Consider the following 20920-nt stretch of genomic DNA (forward strand, 5'->3'; position numbering starts at 1 on the left):
ATTATTTTTACTAATTAAATATTATAATAAATTATAATAATAATTTTTAGTTTATTTCGTTGTATTAAATCAAACTCCATCATAACTATTTTAATTTTATTTTGATTTAATTTTAATTTTATAAAATAATTATTTTATTTTATTTCATTTTGTGAACCGACATAGACTTCTTGTAAGTGATCCGACAATTTTTCTACGCGATTATTCCGCTGATTGAACCTAAAGGACGGTTTGATTGGTGGTACTGACTAGTATTTTTCTTCTCACTCCATTGTCCAACGTGCTATGCAGGTTAAGCGAATATGGCCCAAAAACATTACTCACGTTCCTCACGTTCCTCACGTTCTGCTATGACCAGTGACACAGACTTTTGACTCCAAGGTGATAGGCCGATCAGTTTCCTAGTTCATTGGAATGAAAGCAAAAGAAAGACCAAGACTTTGATATTAACACACCACAATTTTTCCAAAGGGGTTTGGCTTTGACTTGTGCTACAAGGTTGGAAGGAAAATACATGAAAAGGCCAGTTTTTCTTCTTACCGAACAAAGGAAAGTAAGGAAAAATGTTGCTTTCCCCGGTGAGATTAATTGAATACCCACCAACTATACATCAACAGCTCGGATCATGAAATTTTCAGTAATTTTTTATATTATTTTGAGTTCAAATTATTTTAGATTCCGATTAGTTCAAATTTCAAATCAATTTGGTTAAGCTTGTCGATTCCTTTTAAATTAATTCAAATTGAGATGAATTAAGGTTATATTATAATCATTTATGTTAGGTTTATAATTTTTTAATTAACTTAAAATTTAACATAAAAATATAGTGTCAATTTCAATCACTTCATAGTTTGGACCACTTTGAATTCTTGTCATTTCAAATTTAGATTACTTTGGATTTTAAATTAATTTGGTTTAGCTAGTTGGTTTTTTTTTTACATTAATTCAATTCAATTTGAATTTAGGTTATAACAATTTATATTAGGTTTACAATTGAAATATTAAATAAAAATAATATATTTTGCTTAATTTAAATTCCAATTCATTTCAAGTTCAAGTTTGTTTTCTATTTCATATATGTGAGTTTTGAATTTGTTGAGTTATAGATTTAAATTAAGGTGGATCGACTTTGAGTTAAGGTAGATTGGATAAGCCTTTCGAGTTTGAGTCGAGTTTGCAAACTCTAAGCTACCAAATGCTAGAACTTTGATAATTAATTTAAACATGTAGGTTTTTGCGTATTTGTAGTGACAAATCTATGAAAATTTGACTCATTTTAAAAGTTTTAATGCCATTTGTTTAAAATTTTAATGTCATAATCCATTTTGATAATGGAAACATGCACCAGCATTAAGTATAAAAAAAAATTCACAAATTATTCTGTTAAAAACAAAAAAAAATACTACAATTAAGCATGCAGACAAAACAAAATTAAAGGTTTGTTTTCAACGAAATCTATTTCATTCGAAATTTTAGACGAAATATCGATTAATTGGCCTACTAAGTATTACCAACAGAATTCTGACGGAATAAATGTGGTCGGAAGGCGGATGGTATTTGGCGCCAAATAATTGATTTGTTTATGGTTGAAGTTTGAGTCTGACACTAGTAATATTTTAGTGAAACAGGTGGTCATTGAAATTGAAAGAGTGTAAAAATAATCACAATAATGATTCACGTGGAGCCAAAATCTCAGGCATCTGATTATGCTGTCTTCAACTTTCGACCATATCAAACTAATGATGCAGCTTTAACCTTCTATTAAGTTTTCAATTGATAGAGTTGGAAAGAGGAAATCAAGAGAAAGCAAAATGACAACACCGGGAAATCCAATAATCGTTCTCTCAAGCTTTTTCTGTCTGTGCCTGCTCTTCGTTCTCTTCAGGTTCCTACACAGGTTGTGGTGGACTCCATTTTACATACAATATCTACTAGGTTCGCAAGGAATTAAAGGCCCTTCTTACAAATTCATCCATGGAAACACCAAAGACATCTTGAAAATGAGAAACGAAGCCTTGAGCAAACCCATGGCTTTATCACATGATATATTTCCCAGGGTGCAGCCTCATGCTTATTCATGGATCAACAAATATGGTATGATTTGCTATGAATTCTTTTTTCCAGACTTCCTGTTCCAAGAATCAATGAAATAAATTTCTTAAATCATTTTCCATTTGCTTTTTTCTTTTTTTTTCCCCCTGGGAATAGGGAAGAATTATCTTAATTGGAATGGTGCTCAACCTCAACTAGTGATTACAGAAACAGCGCTAATCAAAGAGGTACTGAATAACAGAGATAGGGCGTACCTCAAAGTGGGCCTCCCTTTCTATGTCATGAAGCTAATGGGAGATGGACTCGCTACATCTGAAGGTGAAAAGTGGGCAAAGCACCGGAAATTGCTGAACTATGTTTTTCAAGGGGAAAGCCTTGAAGTAAACTCTCCTACTATATCATTAAAATTTGGTTCTGGGTTCAGTTCATTTTTTCCATAGCAAAGTTGGTGGAAAATTGACTTGGATTAAGATTACTATTGCAATCATGACAGTTAATGAACTTCTCATGTGGATGAGATTGGGTTTTTTTGCAGAATATGATTCCGGAAATGATAGTCAGTGTTGAAAAGATGCTGGAAACATGGAAACATCACGAGGGGAAAGAGATTGAGGTGTTCGAAGAATTTAGGTTATTGACTTCGGAAGTGATATCAAGGACAGCCTTCGGGAGTAGTTACTTAGAAGGGCAGAACATTTTCGATATGTTGATTAATTATTCTGTGATTTCACGAAGGAATGCTTTTAAAGTAAGATTTCCAGGCATCAGGTAACTTCCACCTATAGCCTAATCCAGTGCACATTGTTATCTAACCTTTACCATCCATTCTCAGATTTTTAGAGCTTACACAGAGTTTTTAGAATGAATAGTTGCTTGATTTGGTAGTAGAGTTTCTTTTGGATTTCAAATTCGAACTTCCCCTATACTGTTAATCAAATTTCGAAATAGAGCAATGTTATTTCCTTCTGCAGTAAAATCTGGAAAACGGCCGATGAGATAGAAGCAGATAAGCTTCTGAGAGTGATGCACAGCTCGGTGATGGAGATTATCAAGCGAAGAGAAGAAAAAATGAAAAATGGAGATGTAGACAGCTTCGGTACTGATTTTCTTGGATTACTTTTAAATGCTTATCATGATGTCGATGAGAACAAAAGGCTCCATGTGGAAGATTTGATTGATGAGTGCAAGACATTTTATATTGCTGGACAAGAAACTAGTAATTCATTGCTTTCATGGACTGTCTTGCTTTTAGCAATCCATACAGATTGGCAAGAGAAAGCAAGAGCAGAAGTGAGTGAGCTGTTTGGTGACCAAAATCCACATCCTGATGGCTTATCTAAACTAAAAACAGTAAGATAATTAGTTATTAACAATGTTGCTCAAAAGCTCACTGCACTTAAATTAATTACACATCTGAATTCTTTTTTTCCATGAGCAGATAACCATGATCATCAACGAGGCCTTAAGACTGTATCCTCCTGCAATTGGCTTTATACGGAAATGTGAAAGAGAAGTTAGATTGGGGAAACTCATTCTCCCTGCCAATCTGAACTTGTTCATTACGAATTTGGCAGTTCATCATGATCCTCAAATCTGGGGAGACGATACTCATGTGTTCAATCCGGAGAGGTTTTCAGAAGGGGTGGCTAAAGCTACAAACAACAACGTGGCTGCCTATTTTCCTTTCGGAATTGGGCCTCGAACTTGCGTTGGTTTCAACTTTGCAACGGTGGGAACAAAGGTTGCACTGGCCATGATTCTGCAACACCACACCTTCACCCTCTCCCCAACTTATGTTCACTCACCTGTTCTCCATTTTACACTCGTGCCTCAACATGGAATTCAGGTGATCCTCCACTCTTTGCAGAGTTAGGAGGGCCCGAGTTGTTTAAATAAGTTACTTTCGTGTAAAACTAATAAATTTTACACCATTTTATAACGTTATGCATAATTGTTGAACATGCGTGGAGATTATGAAAAGAAGGCAGTCCTATTTAGAACTTGTGGAAAAATGTTAAGGAGAGTCTTGCAGTCTATTCCAAGTGATCTAAAGCATCCATATTAGTCTTTTATGTGTACAACAGCATCTTGAGGATAAGCCAAGTATGTCATCTGTGATTTTAATGTTGGAAATTGAAACTGAATTGCCACACCCCAAACAACTTGGTGTTTTGTTTCAGAAAAGTCCACTGGAAGAAGATTCTTCATCAGACAAGCACGTATCTTCTTCGACAAATGAAATGACTCTGTCAGTATTTGATGCTCGATAATTGATTAACTGTACTGTATACTTAACTCTTTCATCTCCAAGATGTGATTGACATTTCCTTGAGCTTCCTGTTAGTTCTTGTATAGCAGAAGTCTGTAGGTAAAGGGTAGAGAGCTTTCTCTAGTTTCATTGCTTAGGTTAGAGAAGGAAATTGCTATTGTTCTTTTTAAAGCAGTTTCCCTTTGTAATTGTATATATTTTTCATTTTGTACAAGCCAGATGCCAGTAGAAGTCTTTAATAAACTGCTAAAGACTTTGAATGGCATGGTGGCTTAGTGTTAATAAAAACACTTTTCAAAAAAAATTAAAAAATCGATAGTTGAATTTAATAAATTACTTCAATATGTCATCACATAAAAAAATTTCAAATCAATTCAATATTTTTATCATATCAATTGATAATACTTTTTTTAATAAATATTTAACAATTAAAAATTTTATTATTATCAAACAAATAGTTTGACAATTTTGCACCAACTTTTTTTTTGGTTAGAAAATCAAATTTTGTTATTAAAAAATTTTTTATCCAATAAAATAACCGCATGAGAGTATAGGCAATTTTGTCATGTAATATTATAGCATTATCTGCCACTGAAAGGGGAATAGGTTAACATTACTGCTGGTGCATTGAGATTTAATGAGGATTGTTTGCCAGGTCTTGGTTTTTTTTTTTTTTAGGTCTTGGTTGATGTATATGCAGAACCCAATCTACTAATGGCATATGGTAAACCATTGCAGCACTGCTGTTTGCTGAATTCCTTTTCATATTGATTACCTCGTCTCTTTGGTTGTTATTGTCATTTCTTTTACATTGATCATGTCAGGATCCATAACTGCAGTATTATCTCCTTCTGTTGCAAGCTGCAACAGGTCAATGACTAAATAGAAGCAAGACATGGTCAGAAGATTATATTAAGGTAAAGTGTGAAGTGTCAAATGTTGGTTACTAGTTGTCTTGTAACCTTTTGATGTAGGACATTTTTTGCGGGTGTTTGGAAGATATGACTGTTTTTTACTCCCTTTTCTCGTTCAGAGAATAGGGTATGCTTATGACATCTTCTGCAGTCTGATTTTGACAGATTATACAAAATATATACATATGTTGCGTAAAGTTATACACTTACTACAAAATTCTATAAATGACAATAATGCAAGAAGTATTCGAGTTTGCGATGGAAACTATGAATGTGGCAAAATTAAAAGACACGTACATCTAATTTTTAGACGAGAATAGAGTACTGATCATGACACGGGTGAATTGTTGAAATGCAATGATTCCAAATGAAGCCGAAGGCCGGCTTCTAGAGCATTTGGCTTAAGCCCTCGAAGTATTTATATCTGATCCTAACCGTGGAAGAGACAGAGAACCAAAAAAGCTTAATATCATAACAGGAACATCTGAATTCTTTGTTAAGAGACGAAAATGAATTCCACAGCAAAGCTTTTGATCCTTGTCACGAGTTTTTGTTGCCTGTTCTGCCTCATAGCTCTACTGAGGGTCTTTCACAGATATTGGTGGATACCTTTCCGAATACAGTATACTATGAGTCTACAGGGAATCAAAGGACCCCTTTATGAGTTCATCCATGGAAACAACAAAGCATCTACCGATATGAAAATGGAAGCATACCGCAAACCTATGGCGGCCTTGACTCATGATATAGCTCCCAGAGTGCTACCTCAGATTTACTCCTGGATCAACATCTACGGTGAGAAAATTGAAGATGTTTTTCTTGAGGAATGCTTCTAACTTCCACTTCAAATGAAAGATGAATCCCTTCTTTTTTCCTTTTCTTTTATTAGGGAAGAATTATCTTACCTGGCAGGGAATTCGACCTCAACTGGTGATTACAGAAGCGGAACTAGTCAAAGAGGTTCTGAGAAACAGCGAAGGAGCTTTCCCAAAAAAGAAGGCCGAAGACTTTATTCATAAGATACTTGGGGACGGGCTTGTGGCAACCGAAGGTGGCAAATGGGCCAGGCAGAGGAAGTTGGCAAATCATGCATTTCATGGGGAGAGCTTAAAAGTAAAACTTTCGAATACAGTCTACTTTACTGCAAAATATTGCTGCGATTAGAGAACTTCTAAGTATTCTACATTAAATAAATGCAAAGTTCTGGTGATCTTAGATAGTTTCTTACAATGTGTGGAGAATTGTTTTGGCAGAACATGACTCCGGCAGTAATTGCTAGCGTTGAGGCAATGCTGGAGAATTGGAAAGGCCATGAAGGCAAAGAGATCGAAGTGTTTGAAGAATTCAGGTTACTTACTTCGGAAGTTATATCGAGAACAGCTTTTGGTAGCAGTTACTTGGAAGGGGAGAAGATTTTCGAGATGTTGATGAAGTTATCGATAATTGCTAACAGAAATTTTCATAAAGCTAGGATTCCTGGCATCAGGTAAGTTCCTCTAAACTCAATTAATCTAGACTCTTGAGTTTGTCCCTGATTTCAAGAGAGAGGAAATACATAAAAGCCATCTCACGCGATACCTTTTGTTTGCTTTTACAGCAAGATTTGGAAGACTGCTGATGAAATAGAATCAGAGAAACTTGCTAAAGGGATTCATGATTGTGTGATGGATATGGTTAAGAAAAGGGAAGAGAAAGTACTGACCGGAGAAGCTGATAACTTTGGCACTGATTTTCTGGGATTACTTGTAAAAGCTTATCATGATGAGGATGAGAGAAACAGGCTTTCAGTAGAAGATTTGGTAGATGAGTGCAAAACATTCTACTTTGCTGGACAAGAAACCACTAATTCCTTGCTCGCATGGACAGTCCTGGTTTTAGCAATTCATACAGATTGGCAAGAGAAAGCAAGAAGAGAGGTGATTGAGGTATTTGGGAACAAAAATCCACATTCTGAAGGCATTGCCAAACTAAAAACTGTAAGCAACACTGCAATCTCTGACCATTTCAATAGCGTACACTACTAGCATTTAATAAATTAAATCGTGAGTTATAGTTTGATCTATTTGTTTATGTTTTGCACACAGATGAACTTGATCATCAATGAAACCTTAAGATTGTATCCTCCTGTGGTTGCCACCGTTAGAGAAGTTGGAAGAGAAGTTCATTTGGGGAAGCTCGTTCTGCCTGATAATATAGAGGTTCTGATTCCCAACATGGTACTTCACCATGACCCTGATTTATGGGGAGATGATGTGCATCTTTTCAAACCAGATAGGTTCACAGAAGGGACTGCCAAAGCTACCAAATACAATGCAGCTGCATTCATTCCCTTTTCATTGGGACCTCGATCTTGCGTGGGTATGAGCTTTGCAACCACAGAAACAAAGACTGCTCTCTCAATGATTCTACAACGCTACACCTTTACTCTCTCCCCATCCTATGTTCACTCTCCATTTACTCAACTTATGCTTCAGCCACAACATGGAATTCAAGTAATGCTTCATTCACTATAGAGTGATGCCTAAAGTTCTTAATAAGACTAGCTGCTTCTAGGTTAGCATAGCTTATTCTGGAGTGTGCAGCTATTAGTGTCCAAGATGGTAAAATGTTAAATAGTCTTCAGTAATGGTATTCAATGTACTACAGCACTTAATTATCAGCGATGTGATAATAGTTGTCAAGTGTATGCAAACTAGTTTTGGATCCTTATTTCTCAATCCAAGTTTTTAAATCGGGTGGTTCCTGATATGCTGTCAGAGCCTTTCAGTTTAAAGTGGTTCAAAGCGTAAATCACAAATGTACACTGGTACTGCCCTACTCCGGAATCATATCCCTGCTCTTGATGCATGGTCCACCTCGGAAATCTAGCTCTTCCCAACTTCCAATGAATTACTAGAGCAATCAAGGTGAATGGCGTGAAACAGTTAACTTCAGGGTGGATAAAGCCTATAATTTGCCCATTGATAACCAGTACCAAAAACAAAGGCAGAGCCCAAAATTTTAAAAATTGTTTTCATATTATATAAGTTTTTTTTTTTTTTGCATAATATAACAAAAAGCTCCTAAACTATTCAAAAAAATTTAAATAAACTTTTATACTTTTATTATATTTAATTAACTTTTTATATTTTTATTTTGAATCAAATAAATCCTCATATTTTTTATTGTGAGTCAAATAAACATTGATTACTAATGATTGATTTAATCAAAATGTCATTTATTATTTTATATCTCGTAACGCTAATGTGACATACTAAACTATTTTAATTGATTATGATATGGCATGTTGGCATATCATAATTGATGATGGCATATCATATTAATTTAGTATAATAACTTAATCATATGACATTTTTCACCATTTACATTAATATCATGTCAATGTCATATAAATATAAATTGATAAATAACATTTTTACTATTAAAAATTAGTAGATCATTAGTCATATGGGTTTATTTGATTAAAAATAAAAATACAGAGGTTTGATAGAACACAATAAAAGAATAAAAGTTTATTTGAATATTCTTAAATAGTTTAGGGGCTTATTTGAGCATTATGCCAATTTTTTTTAAATAAATTTTCTTAACCGATCCATTCAAAATAATTTTTTATTTAGTAATTAATACAAATAAAGAATAACAAAATAATTTTATATGCTTGACTCAATTTTAAAGTTTTTTATTTTTTTCAATTTATATTATTATATTTATTCTATTTACTTATATGTTTTAAATCTCTATAGATTTTCTTTCACAAATTTTTACGTACCATCAATCATATTTTTTTTCTTTTTTATTATATCATATGTGGATTCTATCTTTTATTTGTCGTATCCTTATTTTTTATGTTTTGTGGATTTTATTTTTATAATTTTAATTTTTAAAAATAAATAAATTATTATGTAATTTTCAAATATAAGTTGTAGTGTTGTATTGTTGCTTAGAATTTCATCAATATATCATATTTTATTCAAAATAACCAATGCATTCTAGCATTTATGTTGCAAACTTTAAGTAATAATAATATACATACAAATTGATAGAATGAAATAATCGTATTTTTTTCAATACAATTTTATTTATTATATTTATTTTTAATGGCTCTCAAAATAATTTTTATTTAATAATGAGTTTTATTCTTCAAACTATTTTATTAAGTTTTAATATAAATCTAAGCTTATCATAACATATTATATCTTAATAGTCCAATCTAATAGCCTATCATAACATATTATATCTCAGTAGTTCAATTCAATAAGTTAATATATTAATTAGCAATTTAAGAGGTAAATAGAAAATAAGATGAGAGTTAGGATACCCAAAGTAAAGAGACAATTTATTTAACTTTAAAAATTTATTTTCTCTTCCACTCTTGCACATAAAGAGTGAGAGAGACTCTTATTATAATTTCATTCAGTCATATATATAAATAATACAATCATTATTGTTAATGTGCATTTTTTTATATGTTTAATGTCTTTTAAATTTTATTTAATTTTTTAAATAAGTGATAATTGAATTATATATAAAGTACCCTTTAACTGTTTAATATCTCTTTTTGTTTGATCACCCTTTTGAAAATGCTCTAGCTCCATACCTGACGGAAAGCATCAGCAGCATTTAACACATAAATCCAGACAATATATTATTGATAGCAGTTCAATCTCTCCTGAGTATAATTAACTTCCAAGCACAAAAGTTTCTGCAATGTCTGAATATGGACGTTCTAGGTCAATTTTTCCTAGAACTAGAGAGCACAAAGGCCTTGAAATTTCCTCAGGTGTCCAGGCAATCATCACAAATCAAGGCCGGGAGTCAGTGTGTTGCAGCTGCATATTTGGACAAAGAGATATAGATAGGCCATTTAACATTAATCAATGTCATTTGTTTCTGTTTTGCTTCCCTTCAGCAAAATCTAGGATTAGGCACACTTGATTGGTGAGCGTATCTCTGGTTAACGAGTAAAACAAGAAAAGATAATTCAGATTGATTTTAACAAGGATCAATCATTTTAATATAAAACAAGAGAAATTAGGTGGGTTATAGTTTTTTATCCTTCCCATCAGTTGTAAGACGTGAGAAATAAGGATGTATTGTCTAGTTCCTAGTAATGCAGAAGCTTCTAATACAAAATATTGTAGCTAGCCAATGTCTGCTTTGCCAGCTCCACCGACTGTGAGAAAAGATGAGAGCAACTCATTTGGGCTCAGAACAAGAAAGAGGAATGAATTAGCTTTTGTCCAAGAAAGTAAAACAGGCTGAGGGTCCTGGATCTTATCTCACAGAAGTGATGGAATAATATTTAAAGGAAAAATATTGAAAACAACACAGGGTCCTAACTAGTAAAGAATCATCTGCACAATCCAAAATCCAGTCCTCCAATAGTCAAACATGTGAGTATACCTTTCACTCCAAAACAAACCCCATGAATTTGTAAAGATCAAAACTTTTACAACCCAAGTTAAAAATAACCCTTAACATATCCTCCAAATTGTGTTATGAACTTCCTTAAAAATGGGCATACATAAATCTGTGATGGAGATGGTTAAGAAAAGAGAAGAGAAAGTAGTGATTGGAGTAATTGACAGTTTCAGCAGTGATTTTCTGGGATTACTTGTGAATCCTTACCATGATGTGGATAAGAAAAGCAGGCTTTCCATAGAAGACTTGGTATGTCAGTGCAAAACATTCTACACTGCAGGACAAGAAGACAGTCCCGGCTTAAGCAATTCACACAGGTTGGCAAGAGAAAGCAAGAAGAGACGTGGTTGAGGTATATATTTGGAATAAAAAATTCACATTATGAAGGCGTTGCCAAACAAATTAAAAACTGTAAGCAAATCATATCCTCTAACCCTTTCTGCGGTTTACAGTACTGAGCAATTATTGAATTAAATTTATCTTGTACACAGATGAACTTGATCGTTAACGAAATCCAAAGATTCTATCCTCCTATAACTGTCACTGACACTGTCAGAAAAGTTGGAAGAGAAATTCAATTGGGAGAGCTCACTCGATCGGCCTGTTAATTTTAGAGGTTCTCATCCCAAACCTGGCACTTCACCGTGACCCTTGGGGAGATGATGTTACACTCTCCCCAGCCTATGTTCACTCGCCAGTAACCTTCTCATGCTTCTACCACAACATGGATTATTCAAGTGATGCTTCATTCTCTGCAATGATGCCCGTAGTTGTTAATTGAATAATGCCTCTTCCCCAATAGCTCAGCTTTTAATCCCCAAGATGGTCAAAATATTCAAATAGGTATTAAATTACAGCTTTTTCTAATAATGATGAATAAACATTCAATTAAGTCTTTGTCATCTACGTTTAAAAGTCCCACATTTACCTACCCTGCGGTGAGAGCGATAACCTCAAAAGAGATTGAAATATAATTTTACGCCCTCTATCCTTCACCAAAGGATTTAAATATGTTTTATCCATGCCATGATGGAGCAAGCTGCAAACAGTCCAAAAATAAACGAAAGCCAGATGTTGATTGATGATGATGACTAGAAGATTATGTTAATGCAAAGTATATAATATATCTGATGAGGACATTTTCCCAAGGTAATTGCAACCCTTTTTTCCTTAGGTTTTTCTTTTCCCGTGCAAAGGGGTGATTATGACAATTTAATTAATTTTATAATAGAGTACTGATAATGATTTTGGCTATATATCTACTATATCTTGTATTATAGGACAAAGTTATACACCTACTACAAGATATATTTTCAATTTATTTTTCATAATTTTTTTTAATTTTTTTGAGATTAAAATCCATGGAACATAACGTGTATAATACAATTTGAAATTTTAATATAAAATACATCAAAATTATTTTTTTTTAAATTTCATGAAAATCAAATAAAAAAATAAAATGGGGCAGGAGGACTATATATGACACAATATTGTTGACTCACACCATTTACTTGTTTTACATAAGGTGATGTGCAAGAGTCTTTGGCTAAAACAAACGTGTGGAAAATAGTCTTGAACATGTAAAATTCTTATCACATTCTGCAGTCAGTCTTTGACTAAAGTAAAAACCCTCACTTGGAGGTCCTTATCTCTTTTGAATTCTTACAATAACTCGTTAAAACTGAATGACTTAATACCTTTCAAAAAAAATTGAATAAACTAATACAAGGCAGAAAGTCCTAATGTATATACCACCTATTACCCAGTGAACTCTAAATCAATGCTTAACATCTATTAAAACCAAATTTTATCAAGTTGAGTTCATTGTTGTTCACATTAATGCATGATATGAATTGATTGTTATACCCTTTTTCCTGTTCATAGGATGAAGAACCCTAATTGTTATTTATAATTAATCTTTATTTATTTCATTGATCATATAAATGCCAAAATTGTTGCCAAGTTGAATTCAATATAATCTGCAGTTTGGTGATTGGCATAACATGACTTGTGAGATAAGAGAGTACGTCACCTACTATTATTGCATGACAATTCTTCAATAAGAGTCATAAGACCGAGGCATTAGGCAATATGTATCGCATGCCATGAATATTTGTAGTTGAATTGGTAAGCCTTTTACTTAAAAAGTGAATGCGTTTTTCTAAGGCAATAATTTCAAATGGTCAAAAGACTTATTCAATTCTTGTACTCTTCAATTTTGTTTAATTTAATCTCTATACTTAAAATCGAAATAATTTAACTCTTTGATTTTAAAATTTTTTTCAATTTAATCCTTCTCCTTAACGGCATCTAATTTTGTCATTAAAAGGGATGATATCAGTGATGACATCGACATTGACATAGCACATTTTGATGATGTTGTATTGAGATGATGACGTGGCATATCACGTGACATTGACATAATAATGTGGCAATGCCTCTGGCACTAATATGATGACATGGTATTAACATGTTTGCATGTCAGTGCCACGTAACAGATCAAAAAAAATTTCAAAATAATAAATTTTGCAACGTCAAAAGAACTAAATTGAATAAAAATATATAATATAAGGATTAAATTTAATAAATTGAGATGTTGAGGGACTAAATTAAAAAAATATTTAAAAAATACAAATCTCTAAGTAGATTATTGATATACTTATTAATAAGCCAAATATTTAAGTCTAAAAGATTTATGGTGTTAAAAAGTATATATAAATATTTTCTTACTTGATTGTTTGATTCTAAAATATTTATATTAATTTATATTTTTTTGTAAAAATTAAGTTTAAATTCTCCTTGTACAAAAAAATTTCGAAAAACTTTCATACCTAAAGTCAAACTTAGATGAATAACTTACATTATATTCTAATAAAATAATATAAAATAACTAAATAAAATTTTTTTTTCTTCTATTTATAATAGTATAAAATTTTGAAATTTATTTAACTTAATTTTTAACTTGAGTTAAACTCAAATTAGCAAAATACGTTGATTTAGTTATAACTTTCACAATTTATAAATACCTATTCTTTTGAAATTATTCAACTCATTCCCAATTTACCTTTTATTTAAATTTACTCAAAGTTTCTTATAAAACAATTTTATTTAAATTCAAATACTACAATCAAATTCTGTTAAATTTAAATTTAAATAATTAATTTAGATCTACAAAAAATTTGTCAATAAAATAAAATGGTACAAATATTTACAATTATACTGAATTTTATCAACAATAAATATAATCTTTAATCTAGGAAACTTCAACTTAAAAAATATAACTTGAAATATTAAACAAAATAAAAACATAAAAAATAACTAAAAAATTCAAAGGGTGGAGCTCAAATTCTATGATTATAATAAGAGATTTGTCATGTCTAAATTAAGCAAGTTAGAATGAGAAATTATTTTTATAATCATCGCTAACTCCATATCTTCGTTCTTCATTTTTTTACTAAATCAATATATTTTACTAATTTAAATTCACATCAAGTTAAAAACTAAATTAAATAAATTTCAAATTTTATACTATTATAAATAAAAATAATTTATTTAGTCATTTTATATTATTTTATTATAATGTAATATAAGTTATTCATCTAAATTTGACTTTAGATATGAATTTTTTTTTATAGAGGGAGAATTCAAATTTAATTTTTATAAATTACTATACATATTTTAAAATTAAATAATTAAGTAAGAAAATAGTTATATATATTTTTTAACACCATAAATCTTTTACACTAAAATATTTAGCTTATTAATAAGTATATCAACAATCGACTTAAAGATTTATATTTTTTAAATATTTTTTTTAATTTAGTCTTTCAATATTTCAATTTTGTTCAATTTAGTTCCTATACTATATATTTCTTTTTCAATTTAATCCTTATGACGTGATAAAATTTTTTATTTTGAAATTTTTTTTGATTTGTCACATAGAGTTGACATGTCAACATGTCATTATCACATCATCATATTAGTGTCATATAATATTGTCACATCATCACGTCGATACCACGTGACATACCACATCATCATTTTAATTTTATATCATCAAAATGTGTCACGTCATATGATGTCATTATCTTTAACAGTAAAATTGAATACCATTTCAAAAAAGACTAAATTAAAAAAAAATTAAAATTAAAAAATTAAATTATTTTAATTTTGAGTATTGAAATTAAATTAGATAAAATTAGAGAGTACATGGACTAAATAGGTCTTTTGACCAATTCCAAATGGCACCAAATGAAAAGCCGGCTTCTTCATACAAGCAAAATGCCTTCAGCCCTAAACGTGCATAAAAGCAAATAACCACAACACCTCAAATTGTAGTGGATTAGGAGAAGGAAATGAACACCTTGGGAAAGCTTTTAATCCTTGTCGCAGGTTCATTCTGCCTTTACTTCCTCCGAGCTCTGCTCAAGGTCTTCTACAACTACTGGTGGATCCCCCACCGGATACAGAATATACTGAGGTCACAGGGAATTAAAGGACCTCCGTATGAGTTTATCCATGGAAACAACAAAGCAGTTGTCCAAATTCAAAGGGAAGCATCAAGCAAACCTATGGCCTTGACACATGATATATTTCCCAGAGTGCTGCCTCATACTTACTCCTGGATCAACACATATGGTGAGACATGATGTCATTTTCCACTAGGATTTCTAACTTCTGCTTCCAGGAAGAGATTTAACTCTTTTTTTTTTTCTGTGTTCTTTGATTAGGGAAAATTTATCTGACTTGGAGTGGAGTTCGAGCTCTGCTGGTAATTACAGAACCAGATCTCATCAAAGAGGTGCTGAAAAATAGTGAAAAAGCTTTTCCCAAGAGGAAAGTTACATATTTCGTTAGCAAGATTCTGGGGGACGGGCTTGCTACGACCGAAAGAGAAAAATGGGCAAGGCAAAGAAAATTGGCCAATTATGCTTTTCATGGGGAGAGCTTGAAAGTAAAACTTCCTATGAAAACCACTGTACTTTGCTGTCATAGGCTTGGTGATTGAATTATTTATTGTACTTGAACATTTGCAAACTAAAATTTTGGTGATCTTCCTATAGTGATACTTACAAAGTGGAGGATGGTTTTGGCAGAACATGACTCCAGCAGTAATTGCTAGCGTTGAAACAATGCTACAGAAGTGGAAAGGCCGGGGAGGGAAGGAGATCGAAGTGTTCCAGGAATTTAGATTATTGACTTCAGAAGTGATATCCAGAACAGCTTTTGGTAGCAGTTACCTGGAGGGCCAGAAAATTTTTGAGACGTTGATGAAGTTGTCAGTAATCGCGGCCAGAAATCTTTATAAAGCCAGGATACCTGGCATCAGGTAAGTTCCTCTAAGCTTTACTCTGGAGAATAATAACCCGAAGGCTCTATTCTATGCATAAAGCAGTAGGTCTTGGTGGATTTCCTTTTTTTTTTTTTTCTATTCTGGTTTTTTCCATATATAAGGCAGACTTTGGTTTGCTTTTGCAGCTACGTCTGGAAACCTGCTGATGAAATTGAATCGGAGAAACTTGCGAAAGAAATACATGATTCTGTGATGAAGATTGTTAAAAAAAGAGAAGAGATAGTACTGGCTGGAGAAGCTGACAGCTTTGGCAGTGATTTTCTGGGATTACTTCTAAATGCCTATCATGACTTGGACGAGGAAAACAGGCTCTCCGTTGAAGATTTGGTAGATGAGTGTAAAACATTCTACTTTGCTGGACAAGAAACAACTAATTCCTTGCTTGCATGGACAGTCCTGCTTTTAGCAATCCATACAGATTGGCAAGAGAAAGCACGAAGAGAGGTGATTGAGGTATTTGGTAATCAAGATCCACATCCTGAAGGGATTGCCAAACTAAAAACTGTAAGCAAATTTCAAGCTCTAGCCACTTTAATAGCATACACTAGTTTTGAGCATTCAGGGTATTAAACTGGGAATTTATAATTTGATACCTTTGATTTCTAATCTGTAAACAGATGACCATGATCATCAATGAAACTTTACGATTGTATCCTCCTGTAAATGGCATGGTAAGGAGAGTTGGAAGAGAAGTTCAATTGGGAAAGCTCATCCTGCCTAAAAATATAGAGTTCAGCATCCCGAACATGGCACTTCACCATGACCCTGAATTATGGGGAGATGATGTTCATCTTTTCAAACCAGAGAGATTTGCTGAAGGGATTGCCAAGGCTACCAAATACAATGCGGCGGCATTTATTCCCTTTGGAATGGGACCTCGATCTTGCGTGGGCATGAGCTTTGCGATCACAGAAACAAAGACTGCTATCTCCATGATTCTGCAACGCTACAATATTGCCCTCTCCCCTGCCTATGTCCACGCACCTTTAGCTCTTCTCACACTTCAGCCACAACATGGAATTCAGTTGTTGTTTCATTCACTGCCTAATGATGCTTAAAGTACTCAGCTGTTAATCTCCCAAATGGTAAAATATATAATCAAATAAAAACTGATGATAACCAGTTCCCAGTTATGTTCTCCCATTTAACTGTATTTGCCTGCCATGTATAATGATATAAGTATTAGGGATTTCATGTTTTGGCAACAAAGAAACAAAATTATCTTCTTTTGAGTACTAGAGCGTGATATATCCCTGCTCTGCTCCTAGTAAACAATCTAAGGCTTCTCAGCTTCGAAATTCTTGTAGCAATTTTGTGAATATCATGAACCAAAGAACCTCATGGCATGGTGAATAAAACTCTTGAGATAAATACCAAATTTATCACTATATTATGGCTTAACCTTGAATCTTGAAATTCTGTTTCAATTGCATTAACTTTTGTGACTATACTTTTATTTCAAATATTTTTGTTTTAGTTATTTTTGAATGAAAAATAAAGACGAAATATTTCATTTATGGAGTTTAATGGAAATAAAAATTATGATAACAAAATACAATACAATTAAAGTGTAGCGACATAATTCAGTTTTTTTTTTTTTTTTGTGTGAAAAATGTTATGAATTAAGCCAGGAATGTCGCAAATTACCATGAACACACAAGGTTACATAGCATGCATACAACAGACAAGGGTAGTTACATTGGGACAAACCACAAAATGGACACCTTGGAGCAACCTGAACAGCTACAAACCAACAATTGTTGCTGATTAAAACTTGGGAATTCTGCTAGCAATCGTATCACTTCCACAATTTGACAAACTTGTGATCATGACCGGCAGAAGAAACCAGCCCTTTTCACAGGTGATGCAGCCAATGCAGCTATTACTCCTCCATGAGCTAACAAAAGCCATAGCCTTATTCTCCGTCATATTCCATGAGCTGACACAATTCAGTATTGAATCATCTTATAATGATAAATTTGGTATTTTTCCTTAAAACCCTTTACTCCGCTGATAACCAGTATGGACAAAACCAGCTACATTTGATATGTAATTCCAGGCAATATATTGATAGCATTTCAATCTTTAGTATAATATTCCAAACAAAAATGCTTCTACTCTGTCTGCGCATGGATTGTATGTGAATAGTTTTTAGAAGTAGATAGTAATATAGCCTTGGAAATTTCCTCACCTGTCCCCTGTCTGCCAGACAATCATCAGAAACCACACCACAGCAACAACACAGTATACTGCTGGCCTGCCTCCTGATTTGTAAGTGAATATTTTTTAGAGTTGGCAATCGAGTATAGTTTCCAATCAAGTCATTTCGAGTTCAAGTGACAATGAGTTTGAATAGTTTTGAATTCAAATCAATTTAAATTCGGATACATATTTAAATGAACTATAATCAAATTTGAGTTACTACTACTTGAAATTGAACTTTCGAATTAAAATCGTTTGGAGTTCAAGTCTTTTAACTTTTTATCAATTCGAATTTAATTGAATTCTAATTCAAATTTTTTCAAATAAATTTTTAAATTTGAATTCATTTCATCACACCTCCATATATACACCATTCAATTGTGTCATTCATTCTGTTTTCGTACCCTTTGGCAAATCCTAGAATTTTGGCATACTTGATTTTGTACTCTTATCAAGTTAAGGAAGCAAAGAAAACATAACTCAGATTGATTTTAACAAGGATCAATGACTTTAATAAAGAAATTACATATACAAGGAATCAGCACTATGATAACTCTATCTTCCCTAGCTGTAACTTGTAAGATGTGACATTGGCAAAGGTAATCTAGTTTGTAACTAATGTAAATTTATGACATGTTCTGCCTAGTAATTGAGAAGCTACTCAGAAGAAATGAAAGCCATTGCCTTCTCAGCCTCGACAGTTATGTATTGGACACTTCGTATAGATATATTGGGCCTGATTAGAATCAAAATTTAGACTCGATGACACTTTCAAGTTGAGTCTAAGGCTCTAAGCTAAGATTTCAAGGTGAAAGCCTAGGCCCAACCTTAATTAACCTTAATTTGAACATTGATCTTCTCATGTTCAACAAGAGAACTAGAAGCAGTAGAACTCTTGGAGGCCGATGCATAATCTTTGTTGACATAAATAGGGTTTTGATGAAATTCAAGTAATAGGTAAAATTAACTTTAAGAAGAGCTTTTTAATAAATGTTATCTTTAAAACTTATTTCGTTCTCATCATTTAGTATGCAAAAATGAAATAATGCAAATAATCTTAGAGATATAATGAAGTCAACATCTAAATTCATTTTTGCACTCTGTAAGAGTAGACACTAGATATATTCTAGGATTTACAACATTATTCAATCTTAGAGCCTACTTTTAGATTATAAGAAATTTGGATTCTTTTGATAAATGATGGGGACTCAAGCGTTTATATTTATTTTTAAAACATAACACTTATCTCTCGATTGATTTTTCTGCACTTGTCTTATTGGTTTTAGTGTCTCAAAATGGTTAGTAGCAAGCTCTTTATGTAAGCTTGCAAGTGTTTCTTCTTTGAAGTCATAACCTTTGCATCAAGGCACTTTTTTATTTTAAAGATACCTTTGCAATTTGTAAGATATAATCATTCAATAAATGTATTGTTTCAATAATTACCTAAAGAGAAGATAACCATTCATTCTATAAGACATGATCTTTAAGCTATAATATGAAAAGTAACTTTTCATATAAGAACTTTTTAACTGTGATGTTTTTCAATTATCTCATTACTTTCAAATTCAAAAATATTTTTCTAATATATCACTTTACTAAGAAATATAACTATTTACATAAAAAACTTACTTATAATCCAATAGTCACACTATCACTCTCTATGACATAACCTTAAAACTTAAGATAGCTTTTCATTATTTGACATAATTTTTGAACTATGATAAATTTCTATTATGTGAGAACTTTTTATTTAAAAATACACCAATAATCTTTCACCATTTTCAAAATTTTCAAATACCAACAACTTTAAGAATTTTGTTCATAAATGAAGATATATCACAAATTTCAACCTTCATTTAATTAGTGTGATTGGTTTTAATCTAAATTGAATAGTTGATCAAGTATTGAACTATCGATTCTTCGTTTGACTAATCAGATCACTAAACACAAGCAAACTTCCTTACTCACTTTGTATCTAGTTTTGCTAACACGTTTTATACCTTTATGTTTTGCATCCATTCATGAGTGTTATCAGAGTCAAGCCTTTAGCTCTTAAAAGTAGTCACATTTCCACTCACATAGATAGACCTCATCGTAAGTACCCTATAATTATAGTATTTCAACATATACATGTTATGAGTTTATTAAGAACTTTTATTTAAATTTACCTTACACATTATAAGAACCAAACACTACCCCTCGGGATGAAAAATATAAATTAATACTTGCAATTGCCATGTAATAGAATGGTCAGTACCCAAAACTTGTAGGTTAGCTGTAAGCGTCACAGTGAACTCCCGCCATTGGAGATTTAATTGATAGGATTAAGATCATCCCTCTTATTAAAGTTTTTATTAGCAAGTATCCTTTTTAGACTTTTGCATGAGATTTTTATCTCATACTTTTCTCACGGCTGTGTATTTAATTAGCCGCATCCCTACACCTACTTTGCAAATGGATTCTCCCCTTCATAAATTGTTTGGCAACCAACCAAATTATGGTAAGTTGAGGGTGTTTGGCCGCCTATGTTACCCACATTTAATAAATTGTTTGAATATATCGATAGATTGGACCATAATTCTAAATGCAGAAGTGGCCCGCTTGTAAATGTCATAAATCTGATATATCCCGGGGATGAACTTATCAGAAAATCTATTTTCCTTGTCAAGTTCTGCAAATGACTTCCATGGCAGCAAATCTATCAGCCCT

The 20920-nt window shown here is 32.4% G+C and overlaps 3 protein-coding genes and 1 non-coding gene across 4 annotated transcripts; 3 read left to right on the top strand and 1 right to left on the bottom strand.

The window, feature by feature from the left end:
- Positions 1-1811: 1811 nt before the first annotated feature.
- On the top strand, positions 1812-3925 carry LOC149526723 (cytochrome P450 CYP749A22-like). Its single transcript, XM_089784662.1, has 5 exons — positions 1812-2094; positions 2209-2432; positions 2588-2820; positions 3024-3402; positions 3491-3925. Exons 1-5 carry the CDS (start codon positions 1812-1814, stop codon positions 3923-3925), a joined length of 1554 nt encoding a protein of 517 aa, XP_089640788.1.
- A 1819-nt stretch (positions 3926-5744) lies between these two features.
- LOC110422925 (cytochrome P450 CYP749A22-like) lies at positions 5745-7748 on the top strand. Its single transcript, XM_021436963.2, has 5 exons — positions 5745-6030; positions 6125-6348; positions 6489-6721; positions 6833-7211; positions 7320-7748. Exons 1-5 carry the CDS (start codon positions 5745-5747, stop codon positions 7746-7748), a joined length of 1551 nt encoding a protein of 516 aa, XP_021292638.2.
- Positions 7749-13992: 6244 nt separating this feature from the next.
- On the bottom strand, positions 13993-14085 carry LOC149526724 (small nucleolar RNA snoR8a). The gene has a single exon (XR_016351725.1). It is a non-coding gene; the product is annotated as a small nucleolar RNA snoR8a (small nucleolar RNA).
- Positions 14086-14972: 887 nt separating this feature from the next.
- Positions 14973-17400, top strand: LOC110422918 (cytochrome P450 CYP749A22-like). The gene is made up of 5 exons (XM_021436954.1): positions 14973-15294; positions 15387-15610; positions 15753-15985; positions 16135-16513; positions 16627-17400. Exons 1-5 carry the CDS (start codon positions 15012-15014, stop codon positions 17065-17067), a joined length of 1560 nt encoding a protein of 519 aa, XP_021292629.1. The 5' UTR covers positions 14973-15011; the 3' UTR covers positions 17068-17400.
- Positions 17401-20920: the final 3520 nt, after the last annotated feature.

The sequence above is a fragment of the Theobroma umbraticum genome, unplaced genomic scaffold (assembly GCF_002168275.2).
Source record: "Theobroma umbraticum cultivar Fairchild unplaced genomic scaffold, ASM216827v3 scaffold_20.0, whole genome shotgun sequence".
Classification (NCBI taxonomy): Eukaryota; Viridiplantae; Streptophyta; class Magnoliopsida; order Malvales; family Malvaceae; genus Theobroma; species Theobroma umbraticum.